The sequence below is a fragment of the Colossoma macropomum genome, unplaced genomic scaffold (genome assembly GCF_904425465.1).
Source record: "Colossoma macropomum unplaced genomic scaffold, Colossoma_macropomum, whole genome shotgun sequence".
In the NCBI taxonomy this organism is placed as follows: Eukaryota; Metazoa; Chordata; class Actinopteri; order Characiformes; family Serrasalmidae; genus Colossoma; species Colossoma macropomum.
In genome coordinates, this window is record NW_023494788.1 from 19112104 (window position 1) to 19135541 (window position 23438).

Sequence of the window (23438 nt, forward strand, 5' to 3'; positions counted from 1 at the left end):
CTTCTAGGGAAGGCCTAATGTTTTCCAGGAATTTGAAAAGACATGCTTGTTTTTGGCTTATCTTTATTAAATATAATTATGCTGGTATTTAAACTCTGCAAGTATTAGAGTGCTGCAAACAAAAGTGTTACATTCTTGAAATGCTATAAGAAAAGAAACCATTTTTCTCAGTGGAATCTTAGTAGATATATTTTAATGCACTTATCAATGCAATTATCTTTTATTTGAATATCTTTTTGATGAGTCACAAGCTGCATGTAATAAGAAAAAGGAGAAATGTAAGAAAGAAAATGTAAAATTTAGGCTTACCTCGGCAACAAAGACGACGATGACGACGTCATTCTTCTGTTCTGGTGTGAGGTCAAAGATAAGAGAGCTCACTGTGTTCACCAGGTAACTCTGCTTCTGTCTGCGCACTGTGGGTACGCCGAGCACTAGAGATACTGAACAGCCATTCATACACACACATACAGACTAGATTAGCATTCGGGAGACAGTGGTGGCCGAAGTACACAAACCATGTACTTGAGTTAAAGTAGAGATACCCAAGGTAAAATATTACTCCAGTAGAGGTTCCTTACTTTAGACCTCCACTTGAGTAAAAGTACAAAAGTATCAAAAGTGAAAGACTAATTATGACTTTAATGTCCTATTATCATTTTCGTAACAAGACTCTTGCTTTATCAACTCATTTTAGGTGAAAATACTGTAGTGTTACTCTTGGTAAACCAATCTTTTAATAGAATGTCATTAATTAGTCTGATGCTGATGTCTATTAAACCTATCAACAGCACAAAACACTGATAGCAAACAATTTCCATTAGGTAGACCTGAGTGGCTCTGAAATAACCTTTTGCAAACAAGCAAAGTTTCGGTTTAAGATTTATTTACAACTTAGTTTAAATAAAAAAACTAAATAAAAAAATTTATTAAACTTAAACAAGTTTAAGTTTAATAAAGACTTGCTTTAAACTCAGGTCCACAAATGAGTTTTCCTTTACTAAACTGCATCTGTACGTCTCTGTTCATAAACATAAACTAGCCAAAACTAATTTACTATAAAATGAAATAGTGTTTGTATAAATTCAGAAAAAAGAAACAGGCCAGTCACAACTGCATATGTGGACATATTTCTATATTGTGGTCTATTTAGACAAAGTTTGGTTAGAGTCAGGAGTTTCTTCCATCATTGATGTAAGAATAGCCATCCCAAACTTTTACACTGTCATTGAACTGTATGCTTGCACTGGGTCGGCATGTCCAACAGGTCACAACAAGCTCAAAACAAAGTGCATGCTGTGCCCTGATTGGTGTATTTGCTTCACGCTTCTTTCATTTTGACATGTTACGTTTTTATGCACACATGAGCCAAAAGGAACGACAGATTTCGCATAATGTAGTGGAGTAAAAAGTAAGATATCTGACTTTGAAATGTAGTGGAGTGAAAGTAAAAAGTCACCCCAAATGGAAATACTTCAGTAAAGTACAGATACACAAAAAACTACTTAGGTACAGTAATTAATTACATTTACTTCATTACTGTCCACCACTGTTGGGAGAGTACCAGGATTAAGCCCATCACAATTACTCGAGCAGATCACGATTATTTAAGATGACCACAATCATTTGTTTACATTGCAACAAAGAGAATTAAAGTTGGGTATGTTTTCATCAGATGTGTTGAGGCAAATGCATGTCAATAAAGGAAAGCAGGACATTTATTTAGACCAGAGGTGGCACAGCACCACTTTTCTTCTCTGACACCGAAACCTTCAGTACTGACCTTTTTAAAAATGAAAGGCTTAACTAGGAAGGCTGAGCAGTTAAGGAGTTCAACTTAAGAGCCAATGAGTAAAATGCTTCTCCAGTTGACTAACGCTCAGCCTTTTTTGGGTGGGAATGTAGACTTTTTTAGGGTGTGAACAAACTGAGAGATAAATTTATAAACCAATCTAACGCCTCGTGAAGGCAGAGCACAGAGTAGAGGGCTTGCGCTTATCCAAAAGGTACTAATACCAGGATGGCCGAGTGGTTAAGGCGTTGGACTTAAGATCCAATGAGCACATGCTCACGTGGGTTCGATCCCCACTCCTGGTACTTTAGTGACCTCTGAACACTGAGTTTAAGAAACAAATGAGGGAGCATGTTCAACTCAAGGACTAAAATATATACACATATAACCTTACTCCTAACTTGAGGCCAAGATCCTATCAATGAAGCACCAACTTAACTGATGAAATCAACAACTACACACCAGGGTGGCTGAGCAGTTGAGGCATTGGACTAAGCTCCAAAAGGTAAGTGCCCGCATGGGTCCAAACTTGTGGTGGTCACTTTGCTTTAACTCAAGAGTTGAGGTAAATCCAAGGCACCCCTACCAAATGCTGATCCAATGGACCAACGCTCAACTGTTTTGGGCTAAATTTGGGTGGTAGACTTTTTAAGGTGTGAACTGAGAGTGAAATTTCTCAACCAAATTAACACCTTGTGAAGGTGGAGCTCAGAATAAAGGGCTTACGGTTGTCAACAATCTCAGACAGACCATTCTGTTGTTGCCTCATGATTGTGATGTAAGTCAGCACAGAAGGAGACTGCCCCATAAACCTCCAATTAAGCTAGTGCTTGGTAAACTAAACTCCCACCATATTCCGATGGCAAATCTTATTATAAGACTGCATGAGGTTAAACAAGGTTAAGAACCAAATAAGGGAACATGTTTTTGAACACACTGGCTGAAAATGAAGACTTGTATATTATCTACCACAATCAAATACTTTTTTTTTAATTGGAATATTTTTCTTACAAATATATTTCTTACACTTAGGAATGTAGTTCTTTGGGTTTTATGTCTCTGTGAGTTTTGTGGCATGTTCCTTGAGAAGAACACTGTGACAGGAGATGAGAACTATATGTAGATTGTCTGCACCTGCACCTGTGGGTGCTCTCGCCCCCGTCTAACACAGACGTGGTCAAAGCAGTTATGGATTTATGGAAATTACATGTAAAATAGACGAGTTACATATACAACAGCTGACTCATCATTACAAATCAAAACTGCTATAACGCACACTTGCACTGTTTCTGAAACATAACCAAACACTGTGTCATTGGTGAGATTCAGTCAACAAAGACAGTGTCTCAAACGTGCATCAGCAAGAGTCGCTCTCAGTCAGGCCCAAGGCCATGAAGGTTCACGAATGGTCATCTTTCACCCAGTTTACGATGATGAACATACCCAGTTCCAACTCCTGTACCACAGACCATCACCGTGACTGGAGGGATAGAATAGAGATATGGACAAAAAGGTCCTGATCTCATATCACAGCGTCATTCTCAAGGAACATGTCACAAGAGTCAAAAACCATAAAAGCCAAAGAACTATTACTCCTAAGTTTAAGAAATGTATTCTTAAGAAAATATTCCATATCAAAAAGATTCAAATTTGATCACTGGAGATAAGCTACACCCCTTCAGTCGTTATATGCAAATTTAACTGAATAAACAACATGCCTGACACCAGGATGGCCGAGTGGTTAAGGCGTCGGACTTAAGATCCAATGAGCACATGCTCTCGTGGGTTCGAACCCCACTCCTGGTACTTTGGCTGGCCTCTGACCAATGCGTTTAATCCTTTCTTAAGGGAACATGTTCCACACGATGACTGAAAATGAACTGCTGGTTTTAGTGTGGTGGTACTACATATACAAAGTGACACCTAATTTGAGGCCAAGCTCCTATCAAAGAAGCACCAATTTGATTGCTAAAATTAATACCCACAAACCAGGATGGCTGAGTGGTTAAGGTGTTGGACTTAAGATCCAATAGGCAAGTGCCCATGTGGGTTCAAACCCCACTCCTGGTAGTCACTTTGCTTTAACTCAAGAGCTGAGGTAAATCTAAGGCAGCCAAAGCACAATCTAAGCTCCAATCAAAAAAGCATCAACCACCTAAGCAGCTAAAGCATGTCAAACCAGGGGTCTATGGGATATGTAGGCATAGATGCTGTATGCATTTGACATTTACTAACCAAAAAAAAGGGTGCTTTGTACTTATATGGCTAGCTAAGTGCATGGCTGTATGTCCAAAAGTATCAACACACCCCTTCCAAATAGTGAATTCAGCAACTTTAGGATACACCCATTGCTGACACAGGTGTTCATTATCTTCATAGAAAAGCAATGACTAATAGACCAAGATGCTGAACCTAAGGTCACCAATGCCAAAGGGTATAAAGCCCTCCAGCATTGGGCTGTGGAGCAGTGGAACTGCATTCTCTGCAGTGATAGAGCTCCATCCAATACCTTTGAGATGAGTTGGAATGACCCAGAACTAATCATCCAACATCAGTACCTGACCTCACTAATGCTCTTGTGGCTAAATGCAGTCAAACCATCACAGCAATGTTCCAACATCTAGTGTAAAGCCTTCCCAGAAGAGCAGATGGGTTTACCGTGGCAAACTGGGAGAAACTCCCTAATAATACCCTTGATTTCAGAAGAAACACTAGTCTCTACAAACTTTTGGCCATACAGTGCTGGTTTTGTGGAGGATTACCAATGGAAATAACTTTAAGTTCAGGCTTCAGCCCATAGCATAGGCTTGTCACCACTGGATGAGACAGAGAGAGACAGATACTGACCTCCACTGCGTCTCTGGCCCAGGTGAACAATGGGCTTCAGGCTGTCTTGGTGCTCTCTCAGGTGAGGCAGGTACAGGAGTGCATTGGGCTGTACAGGCAAAAAGCGCAAAATGGCACTCGTTTCTGGCCATTTAACTGGAGGGAGACATATGAGAGTGTGAATGAGTTAGTGGGAGGGGATGCTTTGGTGTAAAATCATTAATGTACATGCGTCAATGTACTGGTAGATTTACCTGAGGAGTTGTTGGAAGTGACATTATTACTAGCGATGGTCAAGTTCTGCAGGTCCTCCAGCACTTGCAGCAGTTTGACTGACAAGGCCTCTCCACGTTGCTCTGCTTTCACCAGCCTCTCATAGACCTTTCGGAGTTCCCCTTCTCTCGTTTCTAAACCGTAGAACCAGATCAAACTCAGATACAGTTCTGCCATGTTCTAAAGCTCAATGGTATGGATATGATATAGTATTTCAATGCAAATCTTTTCCTCATTTTTTTTTTCAAAGCTGAAACAACAGAGCAGGAGCTGAAGAGCTATTCACAGCATTAATACTGTGCGCAGCACTGTTATCACCCAAGGTAAATGTGCCTTATCCATACACAGAACTAGGAAATTATCTACACTGAACATGTATAATCAGCACTTAGTACACATCGAACATCTGACATACATTTTATATTACATATTTGATAAGATATACATAGTTTATTAGTCTACCCAGATACAGATCATCTTTCCTTGTTTTGTGCAAATTTTACAAGCAGGCAAAACATTTTCACACAGTTTGACCAAGTGTCATGATCAGGACTGCAGGCAATTCTGAAGGCCTGTGTTTATTTTGTTCTTTGCATAACTGGGTTTATGATTTATGAGGATAATTTTGACTATATCTTATGCTAAGCAGGTCACCACACTAAGGTATCACATTTCCAGCTGGTTTCAGAGCTTTGCTTGTTAGTGGTAACAACGATTTGTCTATCAGAGTTACAGGATTAGATGTTTCCAGAGCTGCTTTTCACACTGCTTTGCAATCCAGAAATTGCTACATAAGGAAGGTGTTACAGTTAGTTCACCAACAAAAATCTTTTAATGACTTAATTGAGCTTAAACACATTTCAAAACATGCTGGAGTGTGAATGCGGTACACGCCTTGGGGAGCACATGTGTACATTTACCTTCTGAATGTATGCAATTTCTAAGTCTTCTGTATAAATTAAGTTATAATTAAGTTGGTTGTACAGATTTTCAGAGGCAGAAAAGTATCAATTCTATATAAAATAGCAACAGAACATCTGCATACTGAAGGTGTTCATTCAAACTGTGGGATTATGCCGTGCAGAACACAGGAGGAAAACAGAACGTTGGAGAACTTTATGTGCATTAGGGCCGTTTCATTACCATAATAAATTCCATAACAGTTCTTTTCTGAACATATCAAAGGTACCATATGTACTTCTAGAACGCTGAGCTATTGCACATATAATAATATGTAAAACTGTGTGAGCTGTCCAACTTTTTTTTCCCTTAAATAGTTTATTTAGTTCTCAAACCTTTTAATAAACAGCTTTTGAGATTATTGCAAATATCACTTTTATTGTGGTGCTTCTCTACGGATCATCTTGTTATGAATGACTGGGTATTGATCGTCAGTAGGGATGCACGCTGATAATAAGACTCATATCAGTATCAGCAGAGATTTGCTTAAAGAAGGAAGAGTTTAGATTTGACAATATTTGAAGATATTTATTTTTCTGTTTTTATTTTTCAATTTTAATTTTTCTACATCATTTCAAAACACCAGCTGCAGCTCTGGGAACATCTCATTTTGTAACTCTGATAGACAAATTGTTGTAACCACTAACAGGCAAAGCTTTGAAACCAGCAGGACATATGATGCCTTAATGTGGTGACCTGCTTAACATAGGATAATGTCAAAATTGTCCTTATAAATCATAACCCCGTTTTTTGAAAATAACAAAATAAACGCAGGCCTTCAGAATGGCCTGCAGACCTGATCATGACACTTGGTCAAACTGTGTGAAAATGTTTTGCCTGCTGGTAAAATTTGCTGTTCTTTACGTTATGTGAAAGTTTCATGATGAATGGACTGACAGAAATGCTCTAAAATCGCTTAGAAATAAAATCTCTTTACATTAACTTACACTGAAAGGTAAGAGGGTTTTGCCCTCTCCTTTAAAGTTACTATTTTGGAGATACTTGTTTTTCTTTGGACAATGAAGATACATTTATTTTACTTCAGAAGAGCAGAATATTTGGTGATGGTAATGTTGGGTTATTCTGCTAAAATGTCAACATTTTATTAGATTTACTGCATTTGTAACCCAATATTTCTCTGTAATGCTAATCCAGGTGGATCTAGGCTAAATTTCTACGTATATTGGCATTGACAGATATGTACATGGAAAATACCGCACATCAGTTTCAGCCCACAATTCCCATATCGGTGCATCACTTATTGTTTGTATTGCGTTGTAAATTATGAACACTGAAAATGCACATAAAAGGCCCCCTTTAACAGAATAGTGTGTTTCATATCCTATTAACTTATTATTTCAAGTTTAATAAACTTTTAAACATCCCTGTTACTTACATTACAATGCATGTGTTGCAAATAAACAAATAACAGAAAGTTAGTTTAGTTTTAGCTTACAGAAAGTAAGTAACCTATCTGCCTTGTAATGTTTATTTTATTGAAAATGAACCATGGGTAACCACAATCCCTTGCAATGAGCATTCAAATTAATCTGATATCTATTGCTGTGTGGTTTTCAGGTTTGCTTGTAAGCCTCAGAAAAACTAAAAACACAATATGAAAATCTCTTTGAGTATTGTGATCTTTTATAGCAGCCATATTACTCATCCCTAAGCAGCTATCTATGCATACTGACTGTCTGTAACTTTAGTAAGGTCATAATAATCGACAATAATCAACCGACAGACGCCGTAAACTTGAGGTTCAAAGGCCACGGTGCTGCTAAAACACTACAGATTCCCACCTCCTCAGTTTGGATGGCGGTGCGGAGGCGAAACTCAGAGGGAAATCTGATAGATTTATATCTGGTATAAACATCAAAGCAAAAGTCAAAATAATCTAAATAGTTTACACTTAATAAAATAAACCCTTACATTATATAACATGGTACTAGCATACATAAATAATATATGCCATCCATATATTATTATTGTTTTCTGTCATTATATTGTTAAATATGTGTTACACATATATGTTTGTATATGGCTGAAATGTGTGTATATATATATATATATATATATATATATATATATATATATATATATATATATATGTGACAAATATAAGTTGTTTATGAGGGAAATCCACGTATCTAATATTAATTATCTACTATGTGACGAATGTCCTATATTTTAAATCATTATGTTGCCATATATCAAGGCATCATTTTTAATCTCTTTTAGAAACGTGTTTTATTCGTCGATGAGCCTGTGACGTTATGAGGAGCTAAAACCTCGTCCAGCACTGAGTCCATGTGCTGTGGCTCAGTCTGGTGCGATCGTTTCTCTCTGGATCCTCTTTTCTGAGCGTTGTCTTTTGTTTTAAAGAAGAAACTGAAAGTGGCCTCAAATTCTCACTCAGCTTTTTTCAGACCCGCTCCTCGCTGCCGAAGTCTTGTAATAAGGCTCGTATGACAGCAGTAAGTCATGAGGCGAACTTGTAAAGCCTGTATGAACAAACTTAGTGAGTAGAGTTTCGCGAGACCGTGATGTGAACACGAGGGCTTACCGTGTTGAGCCGCGCGCCAGGAGGTCAGTACGAACACGCACCCGCAGAGACTGAGGGTCAGTGGTATAAGTTTGCCATACCGCCCCCTCATCTCACTCCACACAGAGTCCGGCCACAGCGCAGCTTAAAAACAGAGCAGGAAACGCGCCTCCGCCTCAGCTTCAGCTCCAGCTCCGCTCATGTCGGTGCTCTTAAACCCAAATCCTCCCGAATGAGGCAGAACCGGTTCAGCCGAAGCGACCTGATGAAGTGAGGAATCAGACGAATGTCATCCATTCATCCTCCCACACGCCACCTCTCACAGCGCGGCTCCACCTCCCTCTACCTGTCAGCTGCTGCCTTTCTACTTCTCCTTTATTTAAATCCAGGCCTTGCAGACCGCCACACCCAGGTCTCAAAGCTCTGGGAGACGACTTTATTTTAATAATCAGGAGTTCAATTAACAACAACAACAAAAAAAAAGGAAAAAATATGTCCATGTTTGAGCTCATCAGCTGATGATTGGACTAATAGAAATGCTCCAAAATAGCTTCATTAACTCATATTTAATCATCTTGTTCTTGCTGACAAAAACATGTCTTAGTAAACCCTTTGAATAATGTTCCAGTGACCAATAAATGACCAATACATTTCTCTCCTCTTGATGTAATCTGGGCGGTACTAATCTTGGGTAACTTGTAATCATTCCCCTGACCAGTCACAAGGCTGGCTTCTCTGGCCCCGCCCACACAGCACTTTTCAGTCCGAGAATCTTAGCGAGCTAAAGCTAACCTAGCATAAACAAAAGCTAGCAGGCTAGCTCACCTGTCGCTGCCTGTGGCCAGTTCTATACACGGACAGTGTTTGTTCGTCCGTTCGTCTGTGACCTTTCTGACCAGTTACATTCACATAAAACTGGATATATGAGGGAGACAAGAAAAAAATAGTAATAAAGAATAAAGTTGTGCAAAAATGAGTTGTTTAATTGAAACAGATAAATTGGTTTGTTAAAACTGAATCACACTTCCCATTACTATTCCAAAGCTGCACTGCACGGTATCCCAAATCTAATCCTGGAAGACCAGAGTCCAGTACTTTTGTGGTTTATCTGCCTAATGAATCTACTAAACCTGTGATTATTGAATGGGCTGAATCAGGTGTGCCGGACAAGCAAAATCACCATACTGTGCTGGACACCAACCACCCAGGCCTTGAAGTATTGACATCAGGCCTACTACACACAAGATTCCTTATCAACTCAAAATGATCATTTTGCATAAACACATGCTGCACTGAGAAAACTAGCAAAATGTATGGAGAACTATATTGCTTCGTACAATTAATTACCTTTAATGACAGACTTTCAGAAAAAGAACAAAAAAGTTACTGATACATCAATAAGTAACAAGAATGGAGGAATCGTGATGAACTATTTATTCATCTTTTTTTCCGGTTCCGGTTTAGTGTGGCTTTCAGATGAATGACTCTCGTCAACATGACAGAGACCTGTGAAGAGAAAAGATGTGCCTGAATTCAGATACTTAGATTCTAATGACTTAGATAACATCTCTGGCAGTAGTATGTGAAAATGCTGACTTAATATCTTGAAAGAGTGACTTATTTTCTCAAAACATTGACTTACTATGTCAAAACAATGACTTAGTTTCTCAAAATAATGACTTATTATCCCAAAGAAATTTATTATCTCATTATTTCTACATAGTTCCCCAAAAATCTCAACGAAATATATTATAATTTTGAAATTCTAAGTAGATATTTTAAGACATAAGTAATTATTTTGAATATTTTAAGAAAATAAGTAAGTATTTCAAGATCCTAAGTCAATGGGCTTCAATGCATGTGCCCACTTCATACAAAATGCAAACTGATAGAAATTCCCTTCAAACTAGAAAAAAGCAAAAAGCCCCTGAGAAAAACTTTTAATTTGTAATCAATAACTGTGAGAATGTGTTATCATATTAATCTTTGTACTTAAAGCCTTACGTCGTAGTTCATACTGACCTGTAACACCATCGTAGGAGAACTGTGGTTCTCTTTTGAACCCGAGACACTCAGCTTGCTTCCAGTACAGATCCATCTCTGACTCAGATGCTTTGGGTCTCTTTGCTACAACATTACATACAGTCTTTAGTGCTTTATTGAGACATGATACCCTAAAGTTTGTGTTCACAAGAGTAACACTGCATAACTTCACTGTCCAAAAGTGAGATATTTGACGGTCTGTTGAAAGTGTTGACTGGGATCTGGTCAGATGATCAGGCAGCACAAAACCAGAAGAATGTGTGTATGTATTTCCACCTAGTGGCCTGTTAACCAACTATATTTACAGGCTCGCCTATTTATCAGTAGAAAGCATGAAGACAAGACCCAGTTAAGACTACATAAAAATTTGGTGACAGGGAAAAAAGGATTGAAATTCATGTGTAGTCCATTATATCTAATAATAATAATAATAATAATAATGATAATAATAATACTAATAAATAATAATAATAATAATAATAATAATAATAATAATAATAATAATAATAAAACAATAATAGCAACCACTTAATTCAACTTCTCATTCTAATTTTGGGAAGTAAATGAAGGTATGTTAAAGATGTTTCTCTTTTGTTGTCTGTTCTTGATCTAAACGTAAGAGTTAATAAAATATGTGTTCATTAATTAAATCCTGAATAAAGAGACCCACAGATGAGCTCTTTTTCTCCAGTATCTAATTTTATTTCAAATGGAGATTTTTTTCTGCATTTTTTCTATTTGAATTGTTTGCTGTTGTAGTCGAAATATTTTAGCACAGCGATATGCAGTGTGTAACACAACATTACACAACAAAATATTAGCAGAGTAGGCTGATACGAGCTTGTTTTATACCAGTAATCAAGTGTAAGGGTGGCAAATTAAGTGGAAAGTTTCTGCAACATACCTTTTATACCAGTCCCTCACAAGCGGACGAGTCCATTGAGGTAGGCAGAGTAAGAAAGTGTTGTTTCAGGTATTGTGTTAATATTGTATACATTATTTATAACATTTAATATTTATTATTATTAAGTCAATTTTTTTACAGAGTTTCATGACACAAAGTGTCATCACCAGCCAAGACAGGACCACTGGGTCTCCTTCAGTATAGGCCCAGAGACCACTAGAGGGTGCTTTGCGGCCCAGTATTTGAGAAACACTGGCTTAAAGCAATAGTTTGATCAAAATTGAAAATCATCTACAAATTTTTTATGGAATTCATGATCAGATTGACTAGGCCATGCAAGCACTTACAGCTTCAACAGCCCTGAGTTATTTTGGCTGTGTATTTGGGTCCGTTGCCTTGTTGAAATGTTTTTGGTTGATAAGATTCAATTCTCCACCAATATCTCCCAGTACCTTCACAACCAATGACAACATACTTAAGCAAATGCAGTTTGCATTTACATATACACATTTTTTCTTTTTTCCAGTTAATTTTGTTATTTAAACATATCTTTGTATATGTTTATGAATACATTTATTTCTGTTCATATTTTGAAGTACAGAGTCAAATTTAAATTATGTGTGTAAATTTAAAGTGTATATATGCACTGGAAGTATATTAAATAATACAAATAAATGTGTCTCAATACTTGTGACTGTAATGTTCTTCAAAGTCTTTTTGGTTATAGTAGAGCAGTTTGTTTGACAAGTTGTCAGTACTCAGTGTTTAGGGTTTGGTAATGACTTGGTCAGCGGTTTATAGCTAAAATAACCCCCTGAACAGCTGACCAACAAACCTCTGTTGAAGAAAGAAGCAAGGTCACTTACTCAAGAGGAAAAGGGACCTCATCGTCATATTCTCCATCTGTCTCTGGAGGCTCATGGTGATGCAGTCAGAACAAGATGGCAGTAAATCGATCACTATCGTTACATTATTTACTGTAAACAGACACATCAGCCTGAGTGTAAGACTCTTCACATCAAATCACAGTGATGTGAACAAAAGTGGTAGAAGAAATAGATATGACTTGTTAGATTGTTCTAGCTTCCAGCACTAACAATGCAGACCCATAACTGAAGGAGTGTGTGCTCAAACCTCACTCATTTTCTACACCATTACACTGATTTTACATGGGAGTGCAGGATGAAGGAAACAGTGTGGGACGTTTCAGACTCACCAGAAGCATAAAAGGTGCTGTTTTTGAAAGTTATGTTCATGGAGGAAATCCTACAGTCTTCATGTCTGAGGAGAAAAAAGGACACTCATTATCAAAAGGACACAGCCCAAAGTAATGACTAAGCACAGTGTGGGTTTGAGCAGAACTACAACAAGTGATGTTTAAGAACTGTTTAGGCTCTTTATTCCTTTTTGACTGAAAACATTAATGATCATTAATGATTATATTGATAACATTATATATATTCATATATATATTCATCTATAGCCCTTATATATACTTCTAAGACTGAAGACTGAACATGTATGTTTTGAATTTAACATATTGTGGAAAAAACAACAAAGAATGTGAACTATGCAAACGTTATGGCACATTTTAAATATAAATTTAAATGTAAATTTTGCATAAATAAATCTACATAAAAATGCATTATTTACATTTTTTAAATATATACATATATACATATGTAGTAGCTTTAGAAAATCAACACAACATGTCATTTGTTCAAACCTTTGCATCATGCAACTGTATGTAAATCAGCTACCACAGCACTGTACTTCTACATCAAAAACTCTTTTGGTGTAATGAATAAACTTACTGAATTGTTATCCTCCAGCACCCGTGGCTTTATGAGATCCTCACAATTTGGGTCAGCAGCCTGGTGGACGGCCAGCAGGCTGAGAAAAACCAGAACGGAGCTGATTAGAACAGTCATGATGGGCAGAGCTCTTCAGACACTGTTGCTAACCTGAATACAGGACCCCTGCACTTTATACTGTTTAATACTGAGCGTCCTCCTCCTCTGCACTTTAACTGCCATTGAGGCTCTTGTAGAGTGATGCAACAGTGCCAGAGATCGACCCACCGTCAGCACGCTGAACTCCAGGGAATTAGGCTATGGGGTATTTAACTATTTTATACTGGGACGATATCTAAAAATGTATGTAGTATACAAGCGCATGTGACATGCTGTATGATACCATTTAGAATTTGATATGGCAAAACAATTCTATTTGTGTGTGTACACTGGCAAGGCGGAAACATTTAATAACAGAACACTAGTTATGGGAGCAAGTGGCTGTCATAAAAAACACTCACAACTGTAGATTTTTTCTGTTTTTTCTTTTTTTTTACATTGTTTGAAAACTCCAACTGCCCTTTACATTATATGGCCATTTTGTTATGATTGAAATAATAAAAACAGCCCAAAATTACATGGAAGAAAATCTTGTTACATTAAAGTATATTGAAGTTAAGAATGTTTTTCTTCTCCTATAAAGTCACTCTCTCTGCTGTCTGAAGTGACTGAAGAAAAATTTAGTGGGAACACTGGCTCACAGCACATTAACTGATCACCTTATCAACATAACAGTATTTAAAAAAAGCTATTAAAATTCAGTTGTCCGTTACATGGAAAATTTCAGCTTGTGATAGCATGTCAACCAAAACTGCTCAACTATTTTAATGTTTTTATCTATATTCTCAGGTGTGTCATCTAATTCTGATATTTGCATAGGCAGGCAAATGCTAATTTGGAGTTTTTCATGCAACAACCTAGCAATACCTTAGCAACCACCCGGGATACCACAGCAATGGCCTAGCAACAACTTAGCAACCACCTTGGATACCATAGCAACACCTTAGCAACCACCTGGAATAACATAGAAACGGCCTAGCAACCACCTGGAATAACAAAGCAGTGGCCTAGCCACACCTAGGCGACCACCTCGGATACCATAGCAAAGACCAAGCAATACCTTAGCAATCACAAGGGAGACCATTGTACATTGAACTGTGGTGACTGTCCAGCTTTAGCAGTTTTATAAAGCCCTTGCTCTGACCACTTGCCTCAGAAAGAGGCCACTGCATTGCCTGTGTTAATGTGTGTGGTTGTTATAACTGTTAAAATCAAAGTGGTTGACCTAAAGAATTGTTGTGACCTGTGAATATGATGAAAAGATGCTTCACTTTAGAGAATTGATTCTTTGAAAAGATTTATTCAGTTGTCTTTACGCAGTACAGTATACATACTAAATACTGAAATACAAGAACTATGAATGTTGACAGTGCTTAGTGTTGCCAGATACACCGTAAATCATTAAATCTCATTGATCATTATTCTCTGTTTACTTTGCTGCAGATATTGCATAACATTTGGTTAAAGGACACTCTGGCTCAGCAGAGCCAAATACAGCATTTTCAGGTTTAAAAAATCAATTAGATACAATTAGATCATTTTCATTATTCGTTGTTTTTGTGCTCAGGTTTGGTGTGTTCTTTAGAGGAACTGTTCTTCTCCTCTTGACAGAATTCTGAAATAAGAGAAAAAGCAAAATAAGCAGAATTCACATGCAAACAAAAAAAGATTCCATTAGTCTTTCAACATGCCAAGTAGGAAAAAAGCCATTAACACTATAACGTTAATGTAATGTAATGTTTTTAATTACTATTGTCTTTTGAAGCTGTCATTTCAATTTGTAAATTTAGTAGTTAATTACTATATAATTCTTCATTTATTATGTCCTGAATAGTCCATACTGACCTGTTACGCCATCGTAGGAGAACTGTGGTTCTTTTTTGAAGCTGAGACACTCAGCTTGTTTCCAGTACAGATCCATCTCTGACTCGGATGCTTTGGGTGCCTTTGCTGCAAAATCACATATATATCATTACACGTCAGATTTACATTATATGTTTATGTGTGTAATATATATATATTTATGAGGTTGTATATGTACACACACACACACACACACACACACACACACATATATATATATATATATATATATATATATATATATGTTCAACCTCATAAACAGAGCAATGCTGTTGTTATACATGCAGAATGTGGTTTGACATTGTCTTGCTGAAATAATCAAGGCCTTCTCTGAAAAAGACGTTGTCTGGATGGCAGCATATGTTGCCAAAACATCTATCATTCAGCATTAATGACGCCTTCATTGATGTGCATGTCACCCATGCCATGTGCACTAATGCACCCCGATACCATCATGAATACTGGCTTTTGAACTGTGCACTGATAACAAGCTGAGTGGTCTTTAGCCCAGAAGACACAGTTTTCCAAAAGAAACTACAATTTTTACTTGTCAGACCACAGGACACTTTTCCACTTCCCCTCAGTTCATTTTAAATGAGCTCAGGCCCAGAGAAGGTGGCTGTGTTTCTGGATCCTGTTTATATTTGGTTTCTTGTTTGCGTTTTAGAGTTTTAACTTGCATTTGTGGATGCAGAAGTGTTCCTGAGCCCATGCAGTGATTTCCACTTTAGAATCATGTCTGTTTTTAGTACAGTGCTGTCTGAGAGCCCAAAGATCATGGCTAGCAAATACTGTTTTTTGGTCTTATCCCTTGCATTCAGTGAGTTCTCCAGATTCTCTGAATCTTTTAATGATATTATGTCCTGTAGATGATGAAAGCAAAAGTTCTTTGATGTTTTGATTTGATTGTGTAGCCTTTCACAGAGTGGTGAACCCCTCCTCACTGGGATGCTTTTTTATACCCAATCTTGTTACTGACCTGTGGCCAATTAACTACCAGGTGGTTTTTTTGGCATTACACAGCTTTACCAGCCTTTTTTTGCCCCGTCCCAACTTTTTTGGAACATGTTGTTGGCATCAAATTCAAAATGGGAATTTATTTTTTAAAAAACAATAAAATTTCTCAGTTTAACATTTGATATGTTGTCTTTGTACTAGGTTCAATGTAATATAGGGTTTTAATGATTTGCACATCATTGAATTTTGTTTTTATTTACATTTTGCACAGTGTCCCTTTTTTGGAAATGGGGTTGTATAACATGGTGACATGCTGTTTGTTTTTTAGATTGACCTTGTTTTTCTAAGTTTTCTAGTCTTTTATTTTTATTGGTAGTTCCTAGTTAAGGGTAAACAAAGCCTCATGAGGCTTCTGAAAAAGTGAAATGAGACTCAGTGCCTCGTCCCACCCATAGTAGTTCCTAATCTTGTTTTCTTTTTTGTTCTTTGTCATGGATCATCATAAGAACTTTTTAAAACATTACACTACAGCATATTTTGTTACTAAATAATATTCAATAATATAAGGAAAAAATATTAGAAAGGCAAATGATATAATTACATAGTGGTGTTGTAGTACTTGAGTGTTTCTATCTTAATACAACATCAGCAAAACCTTCAAACAGAATTAAACAGTAATTTTCCTACATGTTGAAATAGAATCTGTTCTGCCGGTTGAGGATCTAATTGATCTTTTCCATGATGGCTTAACTGGTATTATTTGGTATTATTTGTTTGTTGATGTTCATTGGTTCCAAAACTGAAACATCCCTTGAGGGCAGATCAGAATGTTTTCATTACTGTGTTTTCATTTAATAATAAAAAAAGGATGAATGTTGTTTGGTTTGTGTTCAGTTGACTTAGTGATGGTAATTGTAAATAAGTTCTAGAGAAGGTACAGAGAGGAAACTCACCATCCTCTGTTTCCAAAAGTTACAATGCAAAGTTGGACTCAGACTTTAATATAATGATAATCAGTAAATATTATGTAATGTTATATTTGAACAAATATATTGTAGCACATAATATTATTGATCAATATATGTCATGTATGATGAATAATAATGAATGTTTGAGTTTTTCCTTTTTCTTCTTTTTAGGTTTAAATTCTGAAAAAAGCTGGTGTTGATCTTGTCTCGGTCTCAGCCACTACCACTTCTTTTGACTCGGACAAAGTCTTGGTCTTGATTTAGACTCGATGAGTCCCGGTTTTGGTTTTGACTCAGACTCACCTCCGGTGGTCTTGACTACAACACTATCAAATCTAATTGGATGAGGGGAGTGGGGTTAGGTTAACTTCCTGGTGGATCAAATCAATTGTCATTATGAGCGAACTTTGGGCAGCCCTGGGTTAACTGACCAGCCTGTTCTTCATTAATAAGTACTAACAGTAATGAAGTGTGCATGCATGCAGTGACCCCCTGTGGCTACATTAAAAATAGGACCAAGAAAAGACGGGAGTGCCCGGCTGCAGCTGTTTGATTTGCAGTAAACTTGTGATTTTAAACAAGCATTATAAAGCGGTATTGTTTTTCCTCTTGCTGTTGTCTTGTTATAGACCTTGATCTATTAGTCTGAGGGTCACTGTGCTATATACTAATAACCTGTAGAAATATACAGAGTACAGCAGACCAATGTGAATATAGGATTGACAGTGGTGTGTCATATGAAAAATGCAATGCATTGAAACGTATTCTCATAAATTCAAATTATTGAAAGATTAATCGTTTAATATAGAAATTGAAATTTGAAGGCATGTAATTTTAAAATTGCATAAGCTGTGATTTTATTGTAGTTTTTAGTGGGGAAAGCATTTAGTTAATATGCAGATATTACAGCCAAAACATTTATTCACGGATTTAATTTTAACATTGCTTTTTCAAGATCAAACTAAAAATGAAATTCAAGCACTTTTATAAATGAGACCTTAAATTATTAGAATAATTTAAATCGCAGTCACAATATTGGTCCAAAAAATCGCAGATATTAGATATTTCCCTCAAATCGTGCAACCCTAATAAATTCTATTCATATAAAAGCCTGACAACATACAACAATATATTTCATTGGGTGTGATTTGAAACATGCTCAGTTTATATTGTGTCATGCCTCCTGCCACTCCTTGCTCCCTCCAGCACTCTACTAACCACCAGCTCCTCCAGTTCTCCACCTTCATCACCTGCTTCTCATCACAGACTTATTGGCACTTTGTTTTCTGTGGTTTGCAAAATCTCTCGTCTATCAATTGAGTTTCTGAGCTTTTATCTGCTGTATGTGTTTAGGTTTCTCAGGCTTTCAGCCCTTTTTGCCTCATGCTGCATTCTGCTTTCTACTCTTATTCTCATTCACTTAATTCACTCTCAGAGGATAACCTAAAACTGTAGTTTTAATCAGAGGTTTTACTTCTGACTTTCATAGCTGAACAATCACCTGAATAGCTGAGCAATGAAACGCTGCAGTGGAAAAGAGTGAAGTGACTTACTGAAGAGGTAGAGAGTGTTGATGGTCGTGCTATTTATCTGACTGACGAAGTGCATAGTGAGACAGTCAGAACACGATGGCAGGAAATCGCCCTCTGACGTGACCTCTTTTTCTGTGAACACACAGATCAGCCTTCTAAGTGGAGGGTATAAGGAAGACTCACATGTGCAAGAACAACTAGATATGACAGTGGTTTGACTTGAAATGCATTTTTTGCAGGAAAGGCCAAAAAAACAATGATTCAAACTGTAAGTCAGGTCAGCTTAACTGATTTCACAGCTTTTATTGAGGTAACTCAGCGTAGTTTAGTCTTAAGTTCATCTAACACACATTTTTGTAGTTCTGCATCTCAACTAGGACGATTACATTACTATAAACTGAAATTGCTTGATTTCTGTTGGACCTTTACTAAACTTCTTTATTGCTAATTTTCACCTACAGCAGTGGTCACCAACCCTGGTCCTGGAAATCTACTGTCCTGTAGGGTTTAGTTCCATCCTACATCAAACATGCTGCCTCCTCCCTACCAAACACTAAGGCACCTGATCCAGCCAATCAAAGACTTCTGAAGTTAACCCCTTAAAATCCCAGGCTTATTATGTACTAAGGCTTATTATATAAGAACTACAGGGATTTTAATGAATATTGGTCTTAGGTTATGGAAGTGTGTAATAAAACGTTGGGCCTGCTGCAGGCCCTGGCCATTTAAAGGGTTAGCTGGAGCACTTGTGGCAGATTGTGGTTGGAACTAGATTCTGCAGGAAGGGATTTCTGGGACCAGGGTTGGTGACCACTGATCTACACGTTAAGACCTCCTCTATGTCCCTGGCTGGGGGGATGGTGATCTCTGACCATGGGAGGCTGGGATTCAAACTCAAGATAAAATACTGATGGATTTGGACTCTCCTGAGTATTTACAAAGCATAATATGTTTGCTTCCACTCAAGTATATTGGAATGTACTTTCTACATGGATTAAGAAGATCTAGTGCAGTTCTAGAAGTTCCTCAGCACTTAAGAACACTCTACAAAAAAGATGGCTCTTCAAGGGTTCTTTAATAAAGACAAAATGTCTGTATAGAACCATGAAATGGTTCTTCAGATTGAAGGAGAATATGTTGTACATGGTTCTATATAGAATCTTTTTGAAAAGGGTTCTGTGTAGCACCAAAAGGGTTCTTCTATTGTTGTGATGTCAAGTTTGATACAATAGAAGAACGCTTTTGGTTGCTAAATAGAACCCTTTCAAAAAGATTCTACATAGAACCATCTACAGCACATTCTCCATCAATCTGAAGAACATTTACACAATGCAAAGAACCCTTTAATCTTGCAAAAGGTTCTTTGAGTGTTCATTGTTGTATATAGAACCATTTTCTTACGAAAGAACCCCTGAAGAACTATGTTTTTTAAGTGTGTAGTTTTCTGATCCAACACTTTTGTACTTAGGGAAGGTGCACTCTTAAAAAAGATGGTTCTTTAAGGGTTCTTTAGTAAAGACAGTGGTTCTATAAAGCACCGAAAAGAGTTCCGTTATTGTTACAATGTCAAGCTTGTAGCAATAGATGAACCCTTTTTGGTGCTACATAGAACAGTTTTCAAAAAGGTGTTGTATAGAAGCATATACAACACGTTCTCCATTAATCTGAAGAACCATTTCACCATGCAAATGGTTCTTTGAGTGCTCATGGTTCTATATAGAATGTTTGTCTTTACTAAAGAACCCTCAAGAGCCTTCTCAATAAAGTAAGTTAGATCAAAACAGCTGTGAGATCAGCTACCTTCAAATTTGAACTTGATCTGACCTAAAGAAATTGAGGAAACTTGTGTTCTATCTACTCATCATTACATTGATTATGGATGGGTTTATCTGAGAAACTGAGTGCAGGGTGGGGCAGTAATGAACAAAATGATTTGGGAGAGATGGTACAATGGACAGCTGGAACATCTGAATCACAAACAACGCACACATTTTGTTCTCAGCATATCATTAACTGGTAAAAACACAAAATACACAGGCACTTTCGACTCACCAGTAGCAAAGAATTTGTTATTTTTCACAGTCGCATTAATGGTTGTAAATTCACATTTTCCATTTCTGAGGGGATAAAATGACACAAATTTCAGATGCAGCTTAAACATAGTGGCATAATAGTGGCTCACAGATTTCAAGCAAGCCAGCCAAACTAGATTTGAGTTGTAAAAGAGTAATAGCGAGACTCACAGCTTGTTCCCTTGGCTGAGAATCACAGTATCTTTTAAGGAACTGGGGGCAAACTCCACCCAGGAGCTGTTCGCTGTTAATAAGATGTTTGTGAACAAAGGATGATTCGCAATTCCTTCAGTGAAGATCCACTTCCCCATGATCTAAAACACATCAACAAAGGAACACGTAGAGAAGAAGATGGTGACGCACTTAGAGTGCTACTACAGTCAAATACTGGTCAGAAAAGAAGAAGCTCCAGTTGAACGTAGTAAACGGAAGCCAATCCTCATGCTGTCACTCACAGTGAGGGATCTCAGTTTCATTAAAAAAGGATATATAGGAAGATAACTCTGTATCTTAACTAGTTTAGTCTCTTGAACTGACAGAGCAGACTTACTGAACTGTAGTCGTCCTCCAGCACCAGCGGCTTTGTGAGATCCTCACAGCTTGGGTCAGCGGCCTGGCTGACGGCCAGCAGGATGAGAAAACCCAGGACGGAGCTGAATAGGGTGGCCATGGTGGACAGAGCTCTTTAGATACTTCAGCTGACCTCTTCAGATACTTCTGTTAAACTGCATACAGGACACCTGCACTTTACACCCAGTTTTATACAGAGCGGCCACGGCAGTGGCTCTTCCAGAGTGATGCAACAGCACCAGAGGTCGACCCACTGCCGGCATGCTGAGCTCTGCTGGGAAATTGGGATTTTGCGAATTTGGAAAGTCCTAGACTTTCCACAAAGAATTTAAGTAGCTAATTGACAACTTACCAGTTGCACATTAGTTTAAGCTATATTGAGGTAACATGGGACATAACATTATCTAGTAAAGGTCAGGGTCAGATGTTATAGCTAAAGGTCTGAGGAGCAACAGCTATGTGGCTTAACGTTTTCTACTGATTTATTTATTTATTCTTGTAATTTATAATAGGTGGATGCACATTCATATTTATAACATTTGTAGTGTAATATTTGTCTAAGACCCTTTATTTTTGGGCTCCTATTGTTTTTCTTTATACCGTAATAAATTTAAATTACCAGCATTTTACTAAAGCTACACTATGTAGGTTTTGGAGATTCGGAGACTCCTCTGGTGGACATGTGTAATTGCACTCAATGTGCGTAAGAACATTTTGTAACGTTGGTTGTGCTTCAGACCCCTTCCCCGAGTGGATGAATCTGTTGACTGCAAACGTGTTGAAAGAGTATTCAAAGAGAACTTAGTTAAAACTTGGTGAAGAAAATGTCTTCCGCGGATGTGAGTGAATTATCTACTATTGTTATCATATTTCCATCAGTATAAAAATGATTTTGCATTTGAGGCCTAAACATCGAGCCGGACCTTCTTTCTGAGCCTGTCCATGTGACATTAATGTGACGTAGTTCGAAAAACTTCTGCAAAATACAATCTAACCCCAGGCATTACAGGGCGACTCGCAGCAGCACAAGTGTGCCATATTTTAGCATTTTTTTTTTTCCTGATTCAGCATCACTACTTTTTTTTTAACAATAACAAAAAAAACAAAAAAAAACACTGTGCAGTTTTAATTGCTAAAAACGTATCTAAAACCAGATGCTTTTGTCTTTTGCTGAACCAGCATTTTAATTGGTTACTTCAAGTTTCCGGTGTGTTCTGGTGATTTCTTTAAAGACCCATGTACTTAAGGTTCCTTAGAAAACCAACAATAGTTATTCTATAGTATCCCTACAAATAACTCTTTCCGGCATCTTTATTTTTGTACTTAAATGCATTATTTGAAATTGATTTTTGATACTGATGATTACAGAAGTGAAAGATTTGTGTATTAGTTGTTATATTTGATAAGAGCTCACCTTTCTACAAAAACTGAATACATTTTAATCATTTCAGAGCACCAACCCCTCTACTTTCTGACTAAACCAGGCAGTTAAAAACATAACTGTATATTTTTCCCACTGATATTATAATGGCCATAATAATGGCATTATAATCAGCAGATGTGTTGTACACTGGATTTTAGGTGAAGTCTATATGGTAGACATGTTTTATCTTAAATGGCCAAATCACATTCAGCGCCAGCTTTAACTTTACACTAATATACTGCTACGGTGGCACAATAAACATAGAACCGATCAGCAGATAGCTACATAGCTGTGTCAGCCTACTGAACGGCTCTGTGGCCCTCAACACAGTAAGCTAACCATGTTGAAAAAACGCGCTGACTCTGATTTTTAAGCGTTCCGTGTTGAGTCGAGTCAATGTGAAAATACTACTGGAATGGTCACCCTCTGTACTCAGAACCATTTGGCCCTGCAGTGAAAATGAGGCCTGAGTTAATTGTGGTGTTCAAGACACTTGCTAACATTGCTAGTGTTGTTGCTAAGGGCTGAGTAGCACGAATTACTGTGGTTGATGTTGTATAGTGGGTAACACCTCTGCCTTCTACGCTGTAGACTAGGGTTCAGTCCCTGCCTGGGTAAGCACCCTACATTATACCAATAAGAGTCCTTGGGCAAGACTCCTAATACTACCTTCGCCTACCTGTGTAAAATGATCACATTGTAAGTCGCTCTGGATAAGAGCGTCTGCTAAATGTCGTAAATGTAAATTACAGCTGGCGTTTTTTTCAGTCTGTCTTTCTCCTCCGAAAAGAATATTA

At 37.4% G+C, this 23438-nt stretch overlaps 2 protein-coding genes and 3 non-coding genes across 8 annotated transcripts in view; 3 read left to right on the forward strand and 2 right to left on the reverse strand.

Moving 5' to 3' along the window:
• The window catches only part of zgc:154054 (uncharacterized protein LOC777616 homolog), a 40179-nt gene extending 26802 nt beyond the window's left edge, over window positions 1-13377 (reverse strand). Inside the window, exons 1-10 of one of the 4 annotated variants that reach the window (XM_036568758.1) lie at window positions 13158-13377; window positions 12560-12624; window positions 12210-12320; window positions 11344-11795; window positions 10419-10523; window positions 9222-9902; window positions 8418-8819; window positions 4873-5025; window positions 4640-4774; window positions 310-443 (exon numbers count right to left, since the gene is read on the reverse strand). In XM_036568758.1, coding sequence (XP_036424651.1) covers window positions 310-443; window positions 4640-4774; window positions 4873-5025; window positions 8418-8508 — 513 coding nt within the window. In that variant the 5' untranslated portion in view covers window positions 8509-8819; window positions 9222-9902; window positions 10419-10523; ... (2 more) ...; window positions 12560-12624; window positions 13158-13377. Of the gene's footprint in view, window positions 1-309; window positions 444-4639; window positions 4775-4872; window positions 5026-8417; window positions 8820-9221; window positions 9903-10418; window positions 10524-11343; window positions 12321-12559; window positions 12625-13157 lie in introns of all 4 variants that reach the window. The other 3 variants (XM_036568755.1, XM_036568754.1, XM_036568757.1) reach the window with 3 other exon arrangements.
• trnal-uaa lies at window positions 2015-2097 on the forward strand. Its single transcript has one exon. It is a non-coding gene; the product is annotated as a tRNA-Leu (tRNA).
• Window positions 3516-3598, forward strand: trnal-uaa. Its single transcript has one exon. It is a non-coding gene; the product is annotated as a tRNA-Leu (tRNA).
• trnal-uaa lies at window positions 3780-3862 on the forward strand. Its single transcript has one exon. It is a non-coding gene; the product is annotated as a tRNA-Leu (tRNA).
• Window positions 13378-14543: 1166 nt separating the features above from the next.
• Window positions 14544-21452, reverse strand: LOC118807000 (saxitoxin and tetrodotoxin-binding protein 2-like). The gene is made up of 6 exons (XM_036568759.1): window positions 21199-21452; window positions 20820-20962; window positions 20629-20693; window positions 18598-18708; window positions 15102-15206; window positions 14544-14871 (listed from the first exon to the last, which is right to left on the reverse strand). Exons 1-6 carry the CDS (start codon window positions 21316-21318, stop codon window positions 14801-14803), a joined length of 615 nt encoding a protein of 204 aa, XP_036424652.1. The 5' UTR covers window positions 21319-21452; the 3' UTR covers window positions 14544-14800.
• Window positions 21453-23438: the final 1986 nt, after the last annotated feature.

What these genes read in the sequence shown, in the direction of transcription:
- LOC118807000 (XM_036568759.1), bottom strand. Translation starts at nt 21,318, where the DNA reads ATGGCCACCCTATTCAGCTCCGTCCTGGGTTTTCTCATCCTGCTGGCC. An exon ending in TGGAGGACGACTACAGTTCA is followed by an intron (nt 20,963 to 21,198) that starts GTAAGTCTGCTC and finishes GATGTGTTTTAG; the next exon opens with ATCATGGGGAAGTGGATCTT. An exon ending in CTCAGCCAAGGGAACAAGCT is followed by an intron (nt 20,694 to 20,819) that starts GTGAGTCTCGCT and finishes TTATCCCCTCAG; the next exon opens with AAATGGAAAATGTGAATTTA.